The 24,566-nt window shown below is 34.3% G+C and overlaps 1 protein-coding gene across 22 annotated transcripts in view; it reads left to right on the forward strand.

The window, feature by feature from the left end:
- Positions 1 to 24,566, forward strand: part of Adgrl3 (adhesion G protein-coupled receptor L3) — a 785,567-nt gene that overhangs the window by 637,339 nt on the left and 123,662 nt on the right. For 20 of the 22 annotated variants that reach the window (XM_058571494.1, XM_058571546.1, XM_058571073.1 and 17 more), the window contains 4 exons: positions 12,939 to 13,122; positions 14,000 to 14,122; positions 18,166 to 18,374; positions 19,153 to 19,329. In XM_058571494.1, coding sequence (XP_058427477.1) covers positions 12,939 to 13,122; positions 14,000 to 14,122; positions 18,166 to 18,374; positions 19,153 to 19,329 — 693 coding nt within the window. The remainder of the gene's footprint in view (positions 1 to 12,938; positions 13,123 to 13,999; positions 14,123 to 18,165; positions 18,375 to 19,152; positions 19,330 to 24,566) is intronic. The other 2 variants (XM_058571130.1, XM_058571181.1) reach the window with 1 other exon arrangement.

The raw sequence follows: 24,566 nt of genomic DNA on the forward strand, positions 1-24,566 counted from the left end.
AAGGCACACCACCAGCATTGTTGTGAAAGTGCTGATCCCTTGGAGTTGTTTAGTTCAACCCTGCCTCCCGCCTCTCTCTTTCAGTCATTCAACTCCTCAGTTATTCAACTCTCTTTTGACAAAGCAAAAAAAAGTGTCAGCCTTTTAAATATCCTACCAGAGAAGAATATTTTACTTACCTCAATGGTTTATATGGGTTTATATCTTCTTGTGCAATTAGAAAACAGAGTGGTTTGCTTTGCCTGGATTAAAGACTTTGGGGGTAACTATGAAACACCCACAGATCAGGGTAGCAGTCCTCCATGGAAAACAATAGGTGCATTGAAATGATCACAAGGTAGATTTGGATTGTGGTTTGTACTTCAAGACAAATTAATGCTGATGAAACTGATAAATAAACTACCTCAACAAATAATATGGTACTCGTGAGCCACATAAAGCGTAAGGTAGATCTTGTATTAACTTAGAAATACGGCTAGAATATATATACTTTCAACTAAAAGTAAAAAAGGAAACAAATCAGATAAAAGCATCATTATAGCTATCACATTTACTAGTGTATATGTATACATATTTAAAAGTCTAGAGGGATTCATTAAGTAGTCAAACTGATTCTTTTTGTTTGGGGTTGTGGTGTTCTGTAGATAGATTTTTTAAAGTTTTAATTTATATACTTTTGTGTTTTTAAGTGTTTGCAAGCATGTCCTTTGTTGAAAAGTAATATACATTTTTTTTGAACAGTTTTAGCTTTGTAGAAAGATTGAGGGTGTGAATGATGTTGCTCAGTGGTAGGGTGCTTGTCTGGAATGCAGGAGGCTCTGGTTTCAACCCCCAGCTCTGCTAAAAAAAGACAAAGGGAACAAAATAAGAAAAATTGATCAGGTAGTACAGAGAGCTTCCATATAACTCCCCACACATATGCACATATAATTTATTCTGTTCTTAACATCCAACATTAGTATAGTACATTGTTTATAGTTAGTCAACCAATATTGCTATATTAACATATAAATCTCATAGTTCTATCAAATTTTCATAATTTTTACCTATGTCTAAATCTGGCTATTATATTACATTTAAGGCTGTAACAATCAGACTTTTCTATCATGAGTTCTTTTAAACCTAGAAAAAATCCATTTTCTTTAAAAGATAATAAGCAAATAAAGTTTAAGAAAAACTTAGATTTCTTCATTCACTTTATCAGGCAATATTTGCTGAGCTCCTATCTTTCAGGTAATGATTCAATGGAGGGATCCAGGAGTAAAAATAAGATTTCTGCTATTGGGGCAATTCCTTTCCTTATTCAGCAGGCTCATTCATGATTGGAAAAGAAAATAATCAACCAGGCAATGGAAGTAATAAAAATAAAATGGCAGAGATACCGTGCAAAGAATTTTTTTTTAAAGTCATGATTAGAAGTAACTGTTAATTTATATAGTATGGATCAGGGAAGACAGGGAAACTAAGTCCTAGCCCTCTGGGCTCAGCCTTGCTCCACATGGACAAAGAGCATTCCAGATCACCCTGGGTAAAGGTGTTTGAGGGAACAGTTGTTGGAGAGTCTGGGAATAAAAGAAGATCAATATGTCTAAAGCAACAGGTTGAAGGAGAACATAGTAGTAGGAAGGCTAAGGAAAAGACTTAAGATTCTGAATGCCATTTAAATGCTTTAAACAGGTCATAAAGCAGTGTTTTTGTAAGATGAGTTAACTTCATTTTCTTCTGAGATACATTCTTACAGTTTCAGCTAGTACCTTTAGTCAATTCTCAAAAAATTAGTTAATCAATTATTTTATACACTTCCAGATTATTTCATTAATCCATTCCATCCACTACTGAGTCATGTTTTAAAAAAGCAAATCTGACCATTACTTTTCACTACTCAAAGACTATCTGTTTTGCACTTTCAGAAAAAAAAAAAAGTCCATGTTTTGCACTACAGTGTTGAGTGCCTGACTTCTCTGGCTAATCCCTCACACCTTTAACAGTAAATCCTGTCCTTCATCCTTGGATCCTACACTATCAAACCACAGGGGCACTTGCAGATCAGGCCTCTGTGTCTTTGTAGTCACAGTACTTTTTTGCTTGGGTTAATTCTTCATTCCCTTTTCTTTCTCCTTCCCTTCATTGCAGTAATCTTGTCTTATCTGTCAACACCCACTTCACATGTCAATTACTCTAAGGAAGCATTCTTTGTCCCACTCTGTCTGGTTGAATGCCCTCTTATGTGAACTTATAACACTCTCAGTTTCCTTCTGTGGCAGCAATTATCGAGCTGTATTTTAATGTCTCTTTCCTCTTCTATCACTGAGCTCCTTGGAAGGAAATATTGCCACTTTTATTTATGTGTCCTCAGGACCTTTTAAATTGCACTTAGCGTACATTAAATGATCTTACCTGGTCAGTTGAAGCTCCTTCCCATCTTTGCAGTCCACACTGCTGCAGAAATCTTGACACCGGACATTATCTCTCCTGAACATAACTCACTTGATTTTTCCTCTCACCTAATCAGCACTTATTTCAAGTCCCCCTTGCAGGTTACTCCTTTTCTCTCCAAACCATTAAGCTTGCAGGGTCGCCTAGCACAAAGTTTAGTCCACTACTCTGTACTGTCATTACTTGGGTGATCTCCTTGATTTAAATAAGTACCTCCTGTATGCCTGTGGTTCACAAATGTTGTCTCCTGCAAGACCACTCTCTTGAAGCCTAAAATTAATTTTTCAGCCAACTTCTTAACATTTCATTTGTCATTTAACAAACACCTCAAACCTTCCGTGTCTGTACTGAATTCTTGATCTTCACCATCTCAGTGGATGTGACTAAGCCTTACTTCTACTCTTTTCTTTTACCTTATTCCCAAAAGATATGCCTTTTGAAGGTTTGTGTGTTCCCACTTGAGGACTTTCATTCAGCTTATTCCTTCTGATTGGAATGGTTTTCCTCCAGATATCTACAAGGATAATTCACTCAACTCCTTTGTCTGTTGAATTGTTACCTTTTCAATGAGGCCCATATAGATCATAATATTGAAAATCACTAACCACCCTCTACCCCAACATGCCCCTGATTCTAGATCCCCTCATCCAGTCTGTTTTCATTTTAATTTAAATGACATTTTGCATCTTCTAACCTTACGTACTCTATTTGTTTCCCTTGCCAGAATATTCAGTTCTAGGATTCTTTTTTCCCCTTCTCTGGATTTCTTAAGATATATCCCAAACATATAGAAGAGTATGGTCACCTATTAAATGCTCCAGAAATGTTTGTTGAATGGATAAATGTCCTGCTCTTAGTAAATGATACATGAAATGGAATGGTTTGTTCCTCTAAACAGTCTTCCTTTGGTTTTTCTTTTTATTTTACATTATTCCACCTTTAGGAGGGGTTGAGGTGAGGAGGGAAACTTAAGGTATTATGAGTTCAAGAAGTAGAACTTTGTGGATGCTTTTATGATTGTTATTATTTTATTATTATTATTATTATTATTATTTGTTCTGGATTCTGAACCCAGGGCCTGGAACATGCTGAGCATACACTCTTTCAGTGAGCTGTACCCCAATCCCTAATTTTAAAACAGATAGAAAACTTTTCTTTGTCTTCTGCTTTACCATGTTAACTAGTGAAACCCTTTCATCTGCATTGTTCAATGTTCTTTCTTCACTTTTATCTCTGTTCTTAGTGGTTCTGTGCCATCAATTATTTTCCACCTATTAATTTTTTATGGATAATGTTAGATATACCAAAGATTTCCATAAGCCTATTTTATTTTATGATGCCTAAACCATGTTAAGAACAGACCTCTTGTGCAAGCTTGTGGCCTATCTCTACCTTTCTAATTGATGTCATTCAGATTCTTTGCATTCACAATAAGTGAACGTGAGTTCCACATGTTCTGTCTGTCTTCTACTAATATATACACATACACAAGCATTTAAAGAATAAAAAATTGTTCCTTTTCCTTTATGCCCATTTTAAATGAGTACTTCATCTTTGCCTACCAAACTTTCTGTGCATTGCAACAATCTTTATTTTTCTCACCAACTTTAATTAATCAGCAAATCATTTAAAATGTGTTTGAAATTTCTGGTTTTTTTTTATTGCTAGAGCCAGAATGCATGGATTTGAAACCTGATGTTACACCATGTTAGCTTTTTGCAACTTTTATAATGTATATTACTTCTCACTTTGAATGTTTCAGTGACATCTTGTTGCCTTTTTAAATTTCTTCAGATTCCCTATTCCCTTTTACCTCTATGATTATAAGTACATACTATACCTCTTGCCTCTGATCAGAATTTGATTTCAGTTTGAACTTTGCATACTTTAGGGATTCTTTCCCATACAGAACTTGTCCCTGGCTTTATTTATTATTATAACCATGGTCATGTTGGGTTTAATTAATTACTTAATTATCTGACCTCACTATATTACCACATTGAGGGAAGAGAGAACATCTCTGTCTACCTGCATCGAACCTGACTGGCACATTGAAGGTGTTCAGTTAATATTTTCTGAATGAATATTAAGTTATTAAGAAGGTAGAGTTAAGTTTATAACTCTATGTAGTTCCTGTAATACAGTACAAATTTCAATGACAGCTTTCAGTCAAACTACATTTTAAAAGCAATAGTCCAAATACAGTTTGATAAAAAGCAATACTTTTTTAAATAATAAGGGATCTCAGAGGTTGAGTCTTTTCTAAGGAATTTTAGCTTCATCTTGTTTTTCTGTTAAAGGTCCTTATTACTATATTAAGGTCAGTTGTGTTATATGATCTAATTTTAATTAAGACTTGAAAATGCCAATACTTCACTGTAATATAAAAGGGAGTTCAGAGATTAGTAGTTTTTATATGCTTAATAATATTAAATGACAGTGCTTATAAAATGAACCTTAGGTTTATTGATCAGATGTGTAAATATCAGTCACTCAACCTGACTTCTAATAAAACACCTACAAGTTATAAACTGTTTTGAAGACTTTCTGAACATTCGACCTTTAAATTTTTGATTTGAATCAATATCTAAATCCAGATTGGAGTACAAAATGCCCTATTTGATAATGATTTAAAACTTTTGCTCTGTTTTATTTTATTCTCAACTGATAAATTTTATAGCAAGGAATACTTGAAGAAAACTTCTGTTATTCTTTTTAAATTATAAATTAATGTAAGCCATATTTATGCATTTGTGTTTGTGTGTATGTGTGTGTTTTGAAAACTGCGTCCTTAGCTGATTTCCTCCTTGTGTGAACATTGTAGAGTGTACTTATACAAACTAGAAGGACTCAGATACTACTTGGTGATATAATCTTAAGGAACCACATGGTATATGTGATCTGCTGTTGACCCAAATGCTGCTGTGTGACACATGACCACATATATGGTCAGAAAGCAGGAGGTAAAAGCAAAGAAGACCTGAAGATGTATTCCTCTTCCTCAACATATCCTGAGACTTAGACATGAAGAAAAATTTTTTAAACCTAACTATAAACTTGCTAGAGCAAAACTTGTTGTCCAGTATGATTATGTGTATTGATAAAAATGTTACATTTATCTGGGCATGGTGGTGCATACCTGAAATCAGCAGCTCAGGAGGCTGAGGCAGGAGGATTACAAGTTCATGACCAGCCTTAGCAACATAGGGAAGCCCTAAACAACTTATTGAGACCTTGTGTCAAAATGTTAAAAAATAAAATAAATCAAAGGGTTGGCTCAGTGGTAAAGCCCCTGGGTTAAATCTCTAGTACCAAAATGGGGGGTGGGGAGATGTTGCATTCAGGAGGACTTATGGGAAAACAAGGATGTTGAAGTAAAGAGAAAAACATAATTTATATTACTAGGCAGTTTTTCAAAAGTATGCCAGCAATTTATTAGTTTGATCTTTTTATACATATGATATAATTGCTCCTAACTTTCCTATTATGTCTTTTAGCTTCCAATTTCCTCTTCAGGTTTAGGGAAAGTATACTCATCCTTTAGTGCTCAACTGAAAAGCAAATGCCATTGACCTCCCTAGGAAGAATCCATTCCCTTACGTACCACATGATGTGGTTTTGTAGTTCTACTTTGAGTTCACCTCCTTCCTTAGAGCACAGGAAAATTAAAGGCAAACTCCAGTTTTGTTTTCTTTTCATTTCTAAACCCATCCAACAGTGCCTTCCTTAGTCCTTCTCACATCAAACACATTTAGTAAGATTTTATTGAATTATGGTGAAAATTAACTTTGGTATATTCTGGTACATACGGTTTTTTTAATATGTTGTTAATCATAGTGGATTATGTTCCTTGCAGTAACTGGCTCAAATTTTCCTCATTGCAGCTCCTATTCTCTTCATTCCTTCTATTCCAGTCTTCCTACTTTCAACCCATGGTGACATCTGAACATTTTATTCTCCCACTTTTGGGAGACATGGCAAAATGTTATAGAAATCAAAAAGATGTTTTCTGTTTTCTTATTGTATATAAGGTCATTAAGGATTTTATAATAAAAGTAAGTTGTGCTTTGATAGTGAGAATTAATGAGTTCTGCAAATGTACTGAGACATTTACTATGGGAAAACACAAATGAACACCATCTCTCCCCAAGGACAACAAGTCTAGTGAAAACACCCAGACCTAAAATATGGATCATTCTATTAAAGATAAATAATCACTAAAATGAGAACCTACTGTGGTCTGGGTGTCTCCCTATTATTCATATGTTCAAGTTTACTACCAAGTGTGGTGGTGTTGGGAGGTGGAACATCTGGACACTGACCTGATCACAAGGGCAGAGTCTTCATGAATGGGACTTATGAAGATGCCTGAGACAGTGTGTTTCTCTTACATCTTGTGAGGCAGCAAAGAGTGAGACCTCCCTAAACTCTGAATCTGCTGGTGCCTTGACCTTGTATTTCATAGTCCCAAGAATTATGAAAAATAAACATACATTGTTTGTGAATTAGCCAGGCTGAGGTATTTTTTTTATAGCAGCCCAAACAAACTGACACAGAGACTTTTGTGTTATTAAATCTCCAAACTGAGAACAAGTCAGGAAATATGGCTAGTTAATAGGTTTTATTTTTTTGTGGTTCCTTTTTGCTCTTATAAAACCAATCTCTTCAGATATTTATTTTTCCTGCTGGTATGAAATTGGAAAAATTTGAACTTAACTATGAATTTTCATTGAATGGCAAGTCATTCAACAAAAAGTCATTAACAATGTTTTTGGTCCTTGTAAATGAGGCAGAATCCCCACCCTCATGAAGATTGCCTTCACCCCAGTGAGGGTTATAAAAAAGTCACATAAACATATGAGATACCTTTAGAGAGTAATATATATTGCAAATAAAATAAAACAGGTAAGAGATTTCAGGGTTGGGAGGTTTCTCTAATCCATTCAGTCTCATCCATTCAGGTCTAAAACCTGAATGAAGTCATGATTAAAAAGCTTATCTTCAGAAAAATGCTGTGGTGCTGAAGTCTTGTATTATTTCACAGCTCATTACTTGTATTGAGTTATTTATTGTTGTGGCTTTCAAGTGAGGAAGAAGGGCAACTAAATTCCTCAGGCGATTCTTCTGCCTTTCCTCCAGTTGGAGATTTACTGCTCACCTGGGTAAGATTGGGTCATTGATGTGTTTCTCAGCAATGATTCTTTGTGTACTCTTTCTAAGGAATTTTAGTCTGTTGCACAAACTTATCCTCTTGGAATAATTACAAAAGTTGCCATTGCAAGAATACGTAGCCATTTTTCTCCCAAAGGTTTTCATAGTAATTACAACAAATGAGTGAATTTTCCCTTCTAAAATATACAAAACGTCGTGATCCAGACTTGGTGGTGCATAGCTATAATCCTATGGACTTGGGAGGCAGAGGCAGTAGGATCACAAATTCCAGGTCAATCTCTGCAACGTGAGGCCTTTTACAAAAAAATATAAAATGGTCATGGATGTGTCTCAGCAGAGGAGCACCCCTGGGTTAAATGCCCAGTACCTCAAAATAAATAAAATTCATAAAGTGTGATTATAAAATGTTCATAACAAACACACCACAGTTATACCAAATGAATTAAACAATTCAAATGACTTTGCCTAAGGTCTGCATTTAATGATAAGCATTCTAACACTGTTGTGTAATATTAATACATGTTTAGAAGGATATGCTTTGTCCATGATCCCCATGTGCCTCTAAATGACTTCTGAATCTTTCTGATTTATATGTGATTTTTTTTTTGAGATAGCTCAATGTACTTAAAGGCTAGAAGGCAAACTATGTAATGAGCCGGGGGAATATCCATCACTATCCACTCTGAATTTAAAATATGATAAGCCTTAATTTCTCGAATGGTTCACATATTGTTGAAAGCATAATTTGTCATAAAGCACACAGAAATTTACTGGCAGAAGTAGAATGTAAATTTCCAGTGTCCATATCTTATTTAGGTTCAAGTATTCTACAAAGGATAAACAAATTAGTTAATATTTAGTTTCTGATAAGGATAGTGCGGATTAAATTTACTTCAAAAAATTTTAGATTATTTTAATCTGTACAAGTTAAAATCATCAGGTGATTTTTTTTCCCCTCCTGGATTGAGGCATTGTGATGGCAATATAAAGTTCCATAAGATAAATACAGGACCAGCCTTATTTTCTTCCATCTTATAACAAAATTTTAGATCAGAAAAAAATTTAAGGCAGAAAACAGAAATGAGTTAAAACTGTTGGGCCTTAAAGTGATGTTCTCATATCTGCTCTAAATTTAATAAAATTAATTATACCTTTATCATTCAACTTAAGGTTGCAATACATTTAAGCTTTTATTTGTATAACCACATAAAATGGAAATCAACCTAGTTTTAAAGACAAAAAAAAATGTGACCAGATGTCATCATTTATAATAAAATAACAAATACATAAATGTTCAAGAAAATCAAATCTGGTTATTATTTATCATTGAGGAGCTGTGAGTATTAATTAAAGTCAATTAGACTTTTATTTAGTGGGCAACAGAGACACACCAGCCATTTTTAGAAAGCTTAAGGCATTTGTATTCATTAGAGAATTAAGATGGACCCTCAGTTAGTTCAAGCCTCTACTCTTCTGTTCTCAAAACTTCAGCTATGTAATAGCTTTGGTAATTAAGCTGTGTCAGGGGTCAAATTTGAAGACTGCATTGTACAAGAGTAGTTCTTTACAAATATCACTGTTCGATTATCAGATATTATTTGTGCTTATTTAGTAATGACACCTGTGAAGATGCCGCACTGGACTATGATGTCAAGTGAAAGTAAAAATAAGACTGCATCTTGAGCACTTATATAAGCCAGGCACCCTTTTACATTGATTGTCTTATCACTGTATTATAGATGAAGTACAGAGAAGTTAAGTAACTTGCCCAATATCACATAGCTGGACAAGAAGCAGAGTCTAAGGACAACTTCTATGGATGCATTTCTAAATCCCACACTCTGATTGTAGCTATTAATTTTTGTGCTAACACATCCTTGCAATTATATTTAAACAATCATGGCTAGGTGTTTTTTAAGAAGGCCAAATGAACCTTCAAGTTATCTCAAAACCCATTAAATCTTAGATGTTAGACTACATTTTAATGTTGTGTCTACATTTTAATGTGTGTTGGAAATTATTTAACCTTTAATATAAATTTTATTGAAAGCTTTCTTACAAACAGTGCTTTATTGGGGAGGATATAATTGTTGAGAATGTATTCAGATTTTTTTTTAACTATGGACCTTATACTTCTTCAGCTGCAAAACTAAGATAAGTAATAGCTTTGTGAAACTTAGATACGTTAATAAGTTGGTGCATTTGATTCATTGGTATCAGTTGACAGGCACAATTTATTTGTTTTTGTTTTTTCATGATAAAGCAGCTTGTTGTAAACAAGTTCCTGAGTTCTTACAGGTTGTACTTTATTTTTGTTGTTTGTCTTTTTTTTTTTTTTAATGGAAGCTTTTGGGTTTCCCATATAGAGATCATGTCATCTACAGAGATGATTTCACTTCCTCACTTCCAATTTGGAGAGCTCTTATTTCCTATTTGTTGACCAACATAATACCTCAAGTACTGTGATGCCTGGAAGTGGTAAAAGTGGGCATGGCATGCTTGCCTGGTTCCTGATCTTAAAGGAAAAGCTCTCACATTTTCATGGTTGACAATGATGTTCGCTAAGGGCTTTTCATATATGGCTTTTACTATAGTTAAGTAGGTTTCTTTTATTCCTTGTTTGTTGTTTTTCTCATGAAAAAGTGCTGAATTTTGTCAGAATTTTTTTACTCATCTTTTGAAACAATTGTGTGACATATTCTATTCTGCTAACATAGCATATCACATTTATTGATTTTTTAAATATTGAACTATATTATGTTATGTTAACTATATCATTTTAAATGTTAAACTATATCGTTTAATCCCAGAGATAATCATGTGTGCTAATAATTGTATGATCCTTTCAATACGCTGTTAGGTTTGATTTGCTGGTATTTCTTTGAGGAATTATGCATCTATATTCTTCATATGGCCTGTAGTTTTCTTTTTGGAGGTGTCTTTGGCTTTTGTATCAAGGTAGTAATGCTATCCTCATAAAATGTATTTAGCAGTGTTTCCTCATCTTCAAGTTTTCAGGCGAGTTTGAGAAGAATTGGTGATAATTCTCCTTTAAATGTTTTCTGTAATTCACCAGTGAAGCCATCAGTTCCTGGGCTTTTTGAGAAGTTTTTGATTGCTGGTTCAATCTCCATGCTAGTCCATTAAGACTTTCTTTGTTTCATCATTTCATCTTGGAACAAATTATTTAGAACATTGTTGGAGAACACTGTTGAAGTTGACCATATTTTTTATTTTCCTTTTTTTTCTCATTTCACCATTTATAAACTAAATAAAAACAAGAAAGGGCAGAACAGAAATGCTTATCCTCAATGAAACTCCCTGATTTAAGATTTCAATTAATAAATGGAAGAATACTTAATAATCACAAAGATTATTAGCCGGGTGCAGTGGCACATGCCTGTAATCCCAGTGACTCTGGAGGCTGAGGCAAGAGGATCAGGAGTTCAAAGCCACCCTCAGCAAAAAGCAAGGCACTAAGCAACTCAGTGAGACCCTGTCTCTAAATAAAAACAAAATAGCGCTGGGGATGTGGCTCAGTTGTCGAGTGCCCCTGAGTTCAATCCCCAGTTAAAAAAAAAAAAGATTATTAGCAGCTTAAATAGCTGTCCATTTTAAAAAAAAAAAAGACATAATTCTTGTTGCATGGGGTGGGGGGAGGTTCAGAGCATTGCTAATGAATTCAGAGAATCATTTGATGACATAAAAAATACTTCTTTGCACTCAAGAGGGTTATGGCTTCAGAAAGCATCTAAGTGTGTGTGTGTGTGTGTGTGTGTGTGTGTGTGTGTGTGTGTGTAGAGAGAGAGATTTTTCTATCTGGCATCTCTTTTTTGGCATATCCTGTTTGGCCTTACCCCTACAAGAATTTCCTGGAAAGCAGATAGTTTTGCTTTGATCCAGAAATACTTTTGTTTGATTACTAGGTCATACTTTAAACCCAGAACAAATGACAGAGCTAAGCACACTATGTGAAAGTGTTCAGTCTTTGAATAAATGACGGATGTTTTTGGTTTGTTAGTGTGATGCAAAGTCTTCAAGTTGTGATTCAGACTCTTTGACTCAAAAGTCCAATAATGTTGATTTGGGGCCAGGACTTGGAGTAGCTGGGAAAATATCAAGAAAAACGACTTTTATCAAAAGGCAAATTAGTTTTTGAAGCGGGTGTTAATTGGCAGCCTAGGTGTTTCATTATGAAGCTGAATTTTTAACAGTTGTTACTTGGTTACTATGAAAACAGCAGCCAGAAGAAAACTCTGCAGTGTAAAGGATATGTCTCCATCTCGCCCAATCCCTCTGCCAAGGTGTCAATAATGTGAGTCCCATTTTAAAACACTTACATGCAGCCTAGAAACTATGTCTGTGTTGGCTGTTTATTTAACTTTATTTCTGGATTAGCGGCATATTTTATAGTGAATAGGTTCAGAGATGATCACTTTCAAACTGCAGGTGTTATATTTTTCTATTTTGCAAATCTCTGGGTTTGAATGAAATTCAAGACCTTATTGGGAGAGCTGTGTTTTCTTTGTAACCTACAGCATAAAGCAAATCACAGGAGATATGTAAGTTTTAACTATAGAGATGATTCTTTTGGATGAAGCAAGGAGAAATGTGGTGCTTGTCTTTCCATATGGATGAACCCACTGCTGATTAAAACGAAAAGCAAAAAACACCTGAGGTCCATTGGTATAGTGAAATCAAACTGTTTATTCCCCTCCCTAATAGTAAACAGCATGAAGAAGATTTCTCTCCATACATCCATAACCCTGGGATTATGTATGTTTTGATATTTTCTCCATTCTGACATTTTACTAGCTAACTAATGAAAAAAAAAAGAAAGAAAGAAGAAAAGAAAGGTGTTTGTTCCGTGAGTCTTTAACCTCTAGGAAGGAATTCCTATACTGTCATGTCTATAGTCATCCTTTCCATCTCAGTTGTGTTCAGTCTCCAGTTTTATGGTGATCTTTAGGAAAAAAAAATTATTTGTTTGAATTACTTATAAACAGTTCCCCCAGCCAGATCATTTAATTATGTGATCACAGTGTTATTGAAACCTGTGATGTTGATTTTGTGGAGCAAGTATGACTCTATTTGTTGTCCTTCAAAGCAAGAAACAGGTTTTTCTCTTGTCTTGCACAGTCTCAGAGAGGGTTTTACAAAAAAAAATAATAATGAATGCTTCTGCTGCAGCATGTCACAGGGGAGGCTGGGACAATAGTGAGCTCATGCGCACCGCTGATCCTTGCTTGCTGGGCAGCATGTTCACCTGGATTTCTGACAGCTATGTGGGTTCACTAGAGACCTCTGTCATTCTGTCCCTCCTCTCATAGGCAATGGTCGAGACAGTTAACAACCTCCTTCAGCCACAAGCTTTGAATGCTTGGAGAGACCTGACTACAAGTGATCAACTACGTGCAGCCACCATGCTGCTTGACACAGTGGAGGAGAGTGCCTTTGTGCTGGCTGATAACCTTTTGAAGACTGACATTGTCAGGGAGAACACAGACAATATTCGTAAGTGGCCTTTGTTATACAGAAGGTCCAGAGACCCTTGTATAACAGGAAAGGGAAGAGAAAAAAGTATACCAGGCACCCCAGACATAAATGACACTTTATTTCAATAGAGATAAGTTGTTCTTTCACCCAAATGAAAAGAGTGTCAACCTTTCAGCTTAATCAGGTTGAAAGTCCTGTATGTTAAACTCTTAGGACATTCTGATATGGGATATATGGTATATATCATTCTAGGATGGCTTACAGTGAGGTCTGTTCATTTTTAGAATTTTTACATATGTATTTATCTATGCATGTTTTGTAATATGTAGTATTTTTTCTCCTAATGCACAAGTATAGGTCATTTCTACATGTGAATTACATACTGTAAAAAGTCATGTGATTAAAGATAATAAACTGATAATTATATTATCTGGCTTATAAAGAGTACATCTGTTTTTATTGTGGTTTCAGATATAACTGATGATTTTATATCAGGACATTTGATAAATCTTTTTTTATATTTATTAATTTTAAAGAGAGATCAATAATGATTTGACATGATAGTTCCAATATGAGGATTTTTATTTAATTCATAAAGCAAAGATAGTATTTTGAAAATTAACCAAAGGCCAATGACAAAGTATTAAGATTTAGGTTTGAATTTTAAAATTTAGACTAATATATTATGGATACATTTGTAATATTTACATGATTTTTCAAGTTTTTATTTGCTTTATTTTGAAAAAATGAAATTACTAATAATATATTTTCTTAAAGATTGAACTTCTTTAACATGACAAATAGAACAAGAACTCCAGTGTCTTGATTGCAGAAATATTCCTGTAACTTTAGCATGTTTCTCAATGTATGTTGGATATCTCTTTGTTATTAACAGAACTAGAAGTTGCAAGGCTGAGCACAGAAGGAAACTTAGAAGACCTAAAATTTCCAGAAAATATGGCCCATGGAAGCACTATCCAGCTTTCTGCAAATACTTTAAAGCAGAACGGCCGCAATGGTAAATTAGAGGTTTTTTTTTTTTAGGCTTAATAGTATTGAACTTGCATCAATTCATTGCTTCTTGGCTTGGAATATAAGATCCACTATCTGAGTCATCTCTCTCTCCTTATAACTTTCTCATTCTCCTGCTTTTCTTCTTCTTCTTATCTACTGTACCATCAGTATGACAACACTATTTATTCTGCAGAATTCTCTTGTCAGATTTGGAAATTCTTCCATTGCTTTTCAGTTGTGAGAAACTTGAATATGAGGAAAATTATGAACCCCAAAACCAAATGATCTGATTATTCTTCAACAGATTTATCTTTGTAAAATTTTTCATTTAATTTTACTTGTAATTTTTAACGTACATATTTTTTTTTATTCAATATCTTTTTGAGAATTTCTGTACTTTTTCTTTGCAAAGCATACAGAAAATTTAAATGTAAAGAGATAACTTAGGATCAATGGAACTGGTATATATAGGTCAGCCTAGCTTACTGCTAGATTGAATTCACTGAAAAAAATTAAAATTCAATAAATAAGTAATTTCAAAGAGAAAGTACATCCCGGATTTCACCAATCTTAAAATTTTAAAATCATGTTTTTGCTAAGACAGGGAAATCTTTTAACCTGTGATATAACGGGGTAGGGGGAAAGGTGACTTTAGGCTATAGCAACATATTGCGGGGTGAATGGTTTTTAAAAAATAGATCATGTTAAACATTATCAAGAAAAATTATATTTGTTGTCATCAGAATAAAATGCTTTATAAGTGCTAGAAGTCCTACAAGACCAAACTAATAAATTACTATTATGTTGCTCATTGGACTAAAGAGATTTTTTTGAAGTGACAATAAGATTGTACACAATCAAGTATAATTCCTGAGTAATTCCTGAGTTATCCTGTAACTGTTTTCTCTGCTTTTGCTCCTGTCCTCGATAATCATTTTCTGTTGAGAAGGGGTCCTTCCAGAAACAGAAATCTGACCGGTTCATCTTGGGTAACACTTAGAATGAAATCACATGACTTTACTGGACCCGCCACATGCTTCTTGGTCCACTTCTTCCCTACCTCATTTGTCCCAGCTCATGCCTATCTTAGCATACCCTCTGTGATCCAAGTAAACCCCGTCTTATTTCTGTTTCTCACACATACTGCTCAGGCTCCTACATCAGGTTTTTGTGCAGGTTCTTTTCTTTCTTCTTAAAATGTAATTTTGTGTGTGTGATAGCAGCCTCTCCATCATTCACTTCTTAAAAAAAAAAAAATCTTACCTCTTTAGGGAAAATCCTCCTCATGTCCTCTAAGGTAGATCACTCTTTCTCAATCACTCTTTTCCCATTAGCCATGTTTATGCCAATGCTTCTCCATAGCATTTGTTCTTTTGCCATTATAAGAAATTACATTAGTATTAATATTATTTTTTTACTGCCTACTTAATGTCTGACTCTCCCTCTAGGCAGTAAACTCCATGAGAACAGGGACTTCATTTATTCTTATTACTGATATAATCCTACTGCTTTAAACCATACCTGGCACTTCAGTGTACTCACCAAGGACACATTGAATAAATGTGTGAACCTTCAGACACAAAGCAAATGAGGACTGAAATATGTCTGCAGTAGTCATAATAAGATGCGATGGTAATTGGACATCAAACCATAAGTGAAAATTGGGATGAATTATCAATTGATCATAAGACAATTAAAATAAAAATTTATAATATTAAGCTTTTGCCTTTCAAAAATCAGCACTTATAAAATCTAAAGGGAAAGAACTAAAATTATTCTGTTGTAAGAGACAGCAAATTCTTAGTGAATTACTAGTATTTATACAGTACTATGATGACAGATAAAGATTAAATAAGATCTCCTCCCTTGTGTAGCTCTCATTATAATCTCTTTGCTGGGTTATTGAAAGGAAAAAGAGTCCCGTGATATATGTCTCAGAAAACAGGCTGACAGCAGCCTGTACCACAGCACAGAATCTACTCTGAGATGTCTCTGCTGCCACATTTGGGGTACAGTAACAGCACTGCTGCTGCTGCTGTTGCTGCTATTTCTGCTCTTCCTCCTGCTTTTTGTGTCACTAGCTCTTCATCTACAGAATGAGAATACAGCATCTGTTTAGATGCATCTAGCTGAGAGGTGCCCAGAATAACCTCTTTGCATGGCAAGACAGGAAGGCAAATATATGTAAATTTTGCATCTATAACTCCCTAAGCATAACACATTTCTCAAACATGGGAGTACAGATTAGATGTTAGACAGCCACCCCTTTTTATATTATAGAGTTGTTTTTTTTTGGTCTATCATTCCATTCAACTGAATTCTCTCTCTTTCTCTACTTAACTCAAAGTTTCAGAAGTGGGGACTGTGATTTCCTCATCTCTGTAGCCACAGTGGTTGGACAGTGCCTGTCTCTTGGTGAACTGGTATGCCTGTATACTGGAAGTAACACACAGGACTTGAGTCCCTGCCCCTTTTCCCCACCCAAGGAAATGATACCTAAAAGTATAGGTGAAGTTTTGGTATCCTTTAAAAAAAATTGCAATTAAGATATAAATAGCAAATTAGCATGTAATAAAATACACAAACTTTAAGTGTTTAGCTTAAGGAATTTGACCATCGTATATAACTCTGTAAAATCACATAAAACAGAAAATAAAATTTTTTCTATTACCCAAAATATTCCCTGGTGCTTCTTACCACTCTTTTTATTTTCTGTGCCTACCTAATAAACCTTTCTTCTCATTATTATTTTACAGACAAAATTGTCCTATTCTTAGATTTCATATAATCACATATTTTATACATATATACTTTTTTCTCTCTGGATTCTGTAACTCAATAAGATATTTTTGACATTTTTGTCATTATGTCCTACCTACTTATAGTTTGTTCTTTTTGTTGGGGGTAGTACTGGGGATTGAACTCAGGAACATTCAACCACTGAGCCACATCCGCAGCCCGGTTTTGTATTTTATTTAGAAGCAGGGTCTCACTGAGTTGCTTAGCGCCTTGCTTTTTGCTGAGACTGGCTTTGAACCCAAGATCCTCTGCCTCAGCCTCCCGAGCTGCTAGGATTACAGGCATGTGCTACCGCACCTGACTCAAGTTTGTTCATTATTGATGCATAGTAGATTCTGTTATCATATGGGGCTCTTATGAATAAGAATTCTCTATTAAAGTTTTCTTATACAAATTTTCTTCTTTGTGGATATATACTTTCACTTAATAGGAAGAAGATATACATATTGACCTTTACAAGAAATTGCCATTTTTCTTAGTAATCAAACATTTTAACACACCCAGCAAAAATGTACAAGAGTTCCAATTGCTCCACATCCTTACTAACATTATTGTGGTGAATCTCTATTAAAAATTCTAGTTGGAAAGAAATGCTACCTCAAAATTTTAATTTCTATTTCCCTAATTACCAATGACACAGATCATTTTTCATGTGTATCCTGGTCTTTCACTTATATTTTTAAGAATTTATTTATGACTTTTTCCATTTTAAAATGCTCTTTATTATTTAATTGTTGACTAGCAGAAATACTTTATATTTACATGAGTCCTGCCTTTTTCCCTCATTTGTGCTTTGCTTCTCATTTTCTTGATATGTTTTGATAGATTCAAATTTTAGAATTTGATACAGTTCCATTTACCATTTTGTGGTTTTTGTCATTTTTGAATCCAATCTAAGTCATTTTCCCTTTCTCAAAGTTAAAATGTATCATCCTATATTTTGTTTTAGAGGCTTTATGGTTATGCTTTTATGCTTAGGTCTATAATCCATCTAAAATTCAGTTTTGAATATGGAGTAAAATAGGCTTGAGTTCATTTTTTTAAATACTGATATGTAGTTATTTGAGTAGAATTTGACTTTCCTTTTCTCACGAATGATTTGGAATTTTGGTGCCAAGCAAATAAATGCTTGATTTTTAAAAATTGTTTGTAAAGATTTGATTGGTGTCTACTTAGAATTAATTTAAATGCAATGTACAAACTGATCAGTGTTTTTTCCCAACATATACACATTTCCATTTACTTCAGGAGAGATCAGAGTGGCCTTTGTCCTTTATAACAACTTGGGTCCTTATTTGTCCACGGAGAATGCCAGTATGAAGTTGGGTACAGAAGCTATGTCTACAAATCATTCCGTTATTGTCAATTCACCTGTTATTACAGCAGCAATAAACAAAGAGTTCAGTAATAAGGTTTATTTGGCTGATCCTGTGGTGTTTACTGTTAAACATATCAAGGTAAGAATGTTAATATTAGTTGTCCACATTATCCATGTTCCATATAACTTGAATATTAAATTAATTTTCTATTAATATCTTTCTATTATTTGACATATTACAGTTCATTATCAGCAAGATATGGTAGTGCTCTTTTTTTATGGGGGGGGAGAATAAGTAGATCATAGCTATTCTTGCGAGAAAAACAGAAAATAACATTACTGTAAGATGATGGATATGTTTTTGTCTTTTCTACAATAGTAATCTTTTTACTATATATATGAATTCAATAACATCATATTGTATACCCTAAATGTACAATATAAAATTTCTTTTTTTAAAATGAGCTATCCATACATTAAAAGAAACTGTAGAGTGCTATGATGTTGTAAGTAATTATGTCTTTGTGTGAAGATAGCTTTGTGTATATAAAAAAATATTGTAGTTGTAAATTCAACAAATATTTCTAAAGAGCATCCTTCAGAAGTTTATTGTTCCTATCAATTTACTTCTTTACTATGAAATTGACATTAATTGATATGATTCAGAAACATTGATATTAATATTCTTAATAATAATCATTTAAAGAACATTTAACCTCTAATAAGATAGAATAAATCTCAGACATTCAATTTTTCTTAGAACTGATGAGTCCCACTTCATATGAAAACATTGGTTGATATCACCACAAGAATTGGAACGGAGTATGATATTGTGTAATATATGAATAAAATGCTTACCTAATTTTTATGATCATAAAGTAATTATTACCTTTATTGACTTTTTTTTTTTGCCATAGCAGTCAGAGGAAAATTTCAACCCTAACTGTTCATTTTGGAGCTACTCCAAGCGCACAATGACAGGTTATTGGTCAACTCAAGGCTGTCGGCTCCTGACAACAAACAAGACACATACTACTTGTTCTTGTAACCACCTAACCAATTTTGCAGTACTTATGGCACATGTGGAAGTTAAGGTAAGATATATGTCTTGCAACACAAATCCTTTAGCATGCAATAAGTTTTCTAACTATAAAAAATCCTAAGTATATGAGCCCGTCTCACTTCAGTATCTCTCCACTTTTATGGTAATTCTGTCCATAAACTCTTTTTCTTTTTAATTTTTTTTTAAATTCAATTGTGAGGATTGGACTCAGGGCTCCCACATGCTAGGCAAACACTCTGCTTACTGAGCTACATTCTCAGTTTATCCAGAAACTCTGGCATTCAGGCCGTATCCTATTAGATGTTTCAAAGAACTGGTTCTCTTTTCCTGTTACTAATATAATTCATAAAATTGAAATGTGCTTAATAAATGTTCTCTAGTCTCCTGGTTTTCATTTTGTGTAAAAAAACAAAGAAAAGACCCAAGGTCCAGAGGTTAACAGAGTTGTGTTAGGAAGCTGGGATTGGATAGGTTGTAGAGTAAAAGGCTATGCCTAGGATTTAGTTCTGTTAAAGTGCCTCCTGGGAAAGCAACTAATGAGCATAATATATACAGACCAAGGTAATACAGAGGGATTGGCAAATTCTAACAGTGAAATGGGTTATGCTTTTTCAAGATGATTCTATCCTTAGAAAAAATCTAGATGACAAGTAGTTTCCACAGTCAGACACGTGATTAAGGGCTATATCAGTTTCTTCCTCATATGAGTGGTTTTCATATATGAAGACCCAACAGAGATGGAGACTGTAAGCTTGTATGGAAAAAAATGACTAAAAGAGTTTGAAGGTATCAAACCAAACAGGAGAACTGTAAAGGGAAGAGATGTAGTACAAAAAGCACAAGACAGTTCAGTGCCTCAGTCAGTGGTAGGTAAAATTAATGTTGAAACATTCAGCTTAAGGAAATTTACATTGTTGGAAACTTCTGTTTTTGCTCTAAGCAAGACACTTCAAGAGTAATTGAGAATGCTAATACCTTGCTTCCGTCACTACAATAGTTTAGGAACTAGGCTTGACTTGGATCCCACTATAATTGCAACCAATAATTAGAGCTGGAAGAAAACTAGATTATATAAATTGTGTGACATAATAAATGAATGATTTTCTAGGGTTTCAAATAAAATGGCCATTGAAAAGCATACATTTTTTTTCTGAACATTTAAAGAATCATAAACTAAACAATCACACTTAAAATCTGAAAATGTAGCTTACTTTATTTTCTAAAAGATATTTTTATGAATTAAATACAGTTTAAAACATATCAGTTTTGATTTTTTAAAATTATTAGTCTTATGTAAATTATAAAAGGTGGCCATTAGAACTGCCATTGATATTTTTCTTTGTAGGGTAAAATAAAGCATGAAAATTTTATGCAAAATTTAATGCTTCAATTTTCACAGCATCTTACAGTATAATATCATTGTCCTAATTATTTGATATACATTGCATTATAGAAGGAAAATGACTACTTAAAACCTTGGATTGGCTTTGGCAAAGATGACAGTCTTTTATACAATTAACAAAATTTTCATTATATAAGTTAAGGTTACTTAGCTGTTCAACTGTAGTAAATGATATTTTCAAGGCATTTGTCATTATAGGTTGAATGAAATATGAAATAACATGCATTTTTAATCATACTTGTCGTGTTAGCATATATTTGTTTAAAATGTATTTATTAGAGTATAATAATTTGAAAAACAAGATAAATGTTACCCTCAAGAGGTTGACAGGGTTGTTTTTGTTTTGTTCTGACACATAAGCAAATAGCTACATCATAATAAGGTAACCATAAGAATGAAGTTTGTACAATCTACAGTGAGGAAATTGAATATGTAAAGTCAGGAATTTTTTTAGATTGTGGGTGATGATTTACAAAATGTGTAATAAAAGATTAATGAATTAGCTAGAAAAGTTGTGAAGGCCATTTCAATCAGAGACAACAGTATGAAAGGAAACTGAAGATGTTACGTATCATGGTGTGGAAAGCATGGTACAAAGACTTCAGGGTTAATGTACCATAGGTACAGGGTGGATGGCTAGAAGTTGGTGATGAATTGAAGAGTTGGGCAGGACTGTGGCATGAAAGGCCTCAAATAGAAACCCAAATGGGCTTGACATCTGTAGATTCAGAGTAGGAGTCTGAATTGATGCTCACATATCACATGTATGGTATGTCTAAATATTATAAATAAAGCTTGAAAAGATGAAATATATCCTGACCTAACACAACATAACTTTATATTGACTGAAGACACAATCTGAATTTAGAATTCTCAGAATCTCCCAAGTTCTGCTCCTGAACATGGCCATGTATGGCAAGCCTCTGGCTCCCATTCAGTGGTTCTCCCTGCCTCCTCAAAAGTATGAGGCCCCGGCAAGGGCTGTCTTTCCAGGGTCTCAGAGTGTACTGGTGGTGTGAGTCTTTGCTGTTATTTTACAGGCAATTAAGAAACAATATTTAGCTAGATGTGGTGGCACACAGCTGGCAAACAGTCAGAGGCTGAGGCAGGACAACTGCAAATTTGAGGCCAACCTCCATAATTCAATGAGACTTTGTTTCAAAATAAAAATGATTGGTGATGTGCTCAGTGGTAGTACACCGCAAGGTTCAATCTTTGTTGACACAAAGGCAAAAAATAAGGAAGGAAGGAAGGAAGGAAGGAAGGAAGGGAGGGAGGGAGGGAACAATTACTAGATTTCTAAACAAAAATAGCACTGACTTACTTTGTACTTTCCATAGATTATACCCAATACTCTGTGGATGATGGATTAGATTGCCTCTGTTGTGACAGTTATTTCACTAGTCTTGGTAGAGGAAGTCCTAAACTAGGGTTGTCATGGTAGCCGTGAAGAGGATTTATATTTCAAAGATAGGTAGGACATAAAAATACAAAATTTATATAATCCTTGGTTTATAGAGTGTGATAGATGAGATAGCAACAAGAAGCTACATATTTGTGAATTCCCATCACCCTGATATCAATGAAAAGAGAGGAAGTATTCATGTTCGACATACTTTAAAAATTGAAAACTGTGACAAAGTTGTTATCTGCCTTACGTCACTGACACAAATCATTTCATCCAATTTTTTTTTTTTTGTCTAGAATTTAGAAAGAGAGGGTGTGGGCACCCCAGAGGGAAACCACATACACATCCAGTTAGCAACATAAAAGCAAAATGATCTCAGCTGTGTCAGCAGAGTTCAAATGATATTCTTCAAAGGGATATAAACCTCCTTTTGTCAAAACATCACAAATTGATCCAGTTTAGCAAGATTGACTATACTGACAAATGATGGACTTAAATTTGGAATGTGTTCATCTGGTTCTAGATAGAATTCTATATTTCAACTTACAGAATAAACTCAGGAAAAAAATGGATCAAATTTGAGGCAACAGTGAAATACCTTTTTTTTTTTTCGGTAAAGCTCATTGCATATCAACTGCTCCCCCAACCCATTATAGAAGAATCATGACTGTGACCACTATTGTGTGTCAACAAGAGGTGAAAAATGGAAATCAATATTTTCCTATAGCAGTCAAACGCACAGTATGAAATGAGTCTTAAATTTCTTATATCACCATCTCTTTTAATTGCCTGAGTCAGTCCCATTTTGTTGTTCCCATAACTTAGTTTTGTCACTTTAATGATCAAAAACAAAAAACAGGAAATAAGGAGACTGATCATCACTAGAAATCTAAAATGAAACACACTAACCAAATTTACGTTAGACTAATGTCTAAAATAGACATTTAATTTATTCACACATAATGAGAAATACAGCAGCCAGTTGGAACAGATACTTATATCTACTAGTTGTCACTTTCTAAATCCATAGGAGAATCTGTAAAGGAAACAAAATGATATTGGAGAATTTTGCTTGATGAATTTAGAAAGGAGCAGCTGAATAATTTTGAAAGTGATTGACATGAAACTGTGGTACCCTATTGCATTCATCTTCCTGCAGGGCTCTACCTGTGTCTGAATTGCCCTTATCCATGTATCTATCATGTGTGCTATTGCTACTCTTCAATCAGCCCTTCCTTCATTCTTTTATCCACATTTTTGAGCACTAAGATAACCATCATAAAGAATATTGACTTATTGCCTAATATGCAGCAGGATCTCAATAAATCTAACTTCCTCCTTCCTGTTGGTGTGATATATTATTAGATTCCAGCAATTCTGTTGGAAACTTCTGGCCCTCAAGGACTCACATTTTTGAGCAGGAGTAGGGCTGGGAAGAAGAGCAGAGCAACGAAGATGCAGCTGCAGACATAATTTTGATAATTATTGAGGCCTACGCTGTGATTTAGGGATGTAATAGAGGATGATCTTTCTGAGGCAGGAGTGCTTAGAAAGGGTTTATCATGAAAGTGTCCTGTTCTGAAGGATGAGTGGGATAGACTGAGTAAGGCGATGTGTGGAGAATGTGAGTGGGCCACATTTTTGCAGCACTTTCTTCCCTTCGTCTTGGTACACTACTTTTTCTTGTTTCTTTCCTTCCTTGTTAATAAGTCTTCCATAGTTTCCTTTGCTGGTCCCCTGTTCCATGACATCTTGTGTCTCTCTAGCCTAAGGTATAATTCTAAATATCTCTTTTTTCTCCCTAGGTGATCTTCTATAGTCGTATGGCTCTAAATATACTTTTATGGTTCACAGATTTCTATCTCCATTTCTTAACTCTAGACTCACAGATTTAACTGTGATTTGATATGACTACAGGTGCTCTAGAATTAGGTTGTAATTATATCCCAATAAAGCCATCATAAATTAATATATCATAAGTCAAAAGTGCATTTAGCGCACCTAACTTACCCAGCAGCATAGCTCCTCCTTGCCTACCTCAGATGTGCTCAGAATATTTATGTTAGCCTATATCTGGGCAAAATTGCCCAAAACAAAGCTCATTTTGTAATAAAATGTCGACTATCTTATGCAATTTATTGAATACTATTGTGAAAGTGAAAAGCAGACTGGATGTATGTGTTCAGGAGACAGAGATGGGCGTTTTGTAGACATTATGACAGAAGAAAGCAAAGCACAATATCCAAAATACACTGGTAATACAATATATTGGTACGATATTGGATTTTTACTCTCATGATCACATGACTGAAAGCTGCAGCTCCATGCGATCCCCGGCATAGAGAGTTATTATTATACCACAGGTTGCTACATACAGTTCAAAATTTGCAGCACAGTTTCTACCAATTATATCTTGCTTTTGCTCCATCATCATAAAACAGTTGTAAGCTGCACCATG

The sequence above is a fragment of the Marmota monax genome, unplaced genomic scaffold (assembly GCF_021218885.2).
Source record: "Marmota monax isolate L192 unplaced genomic scaffold, Marmota_monax_Labrador192_F-V1.1 WCK01_AAM20220418_F8-fsc00025, whole genome shotgun sequence".
NCBI lineage: Eukaryota > Metazoa > Chordata > Mammalia > Rodentia > Sciuridae > Marmota > Marmota monax.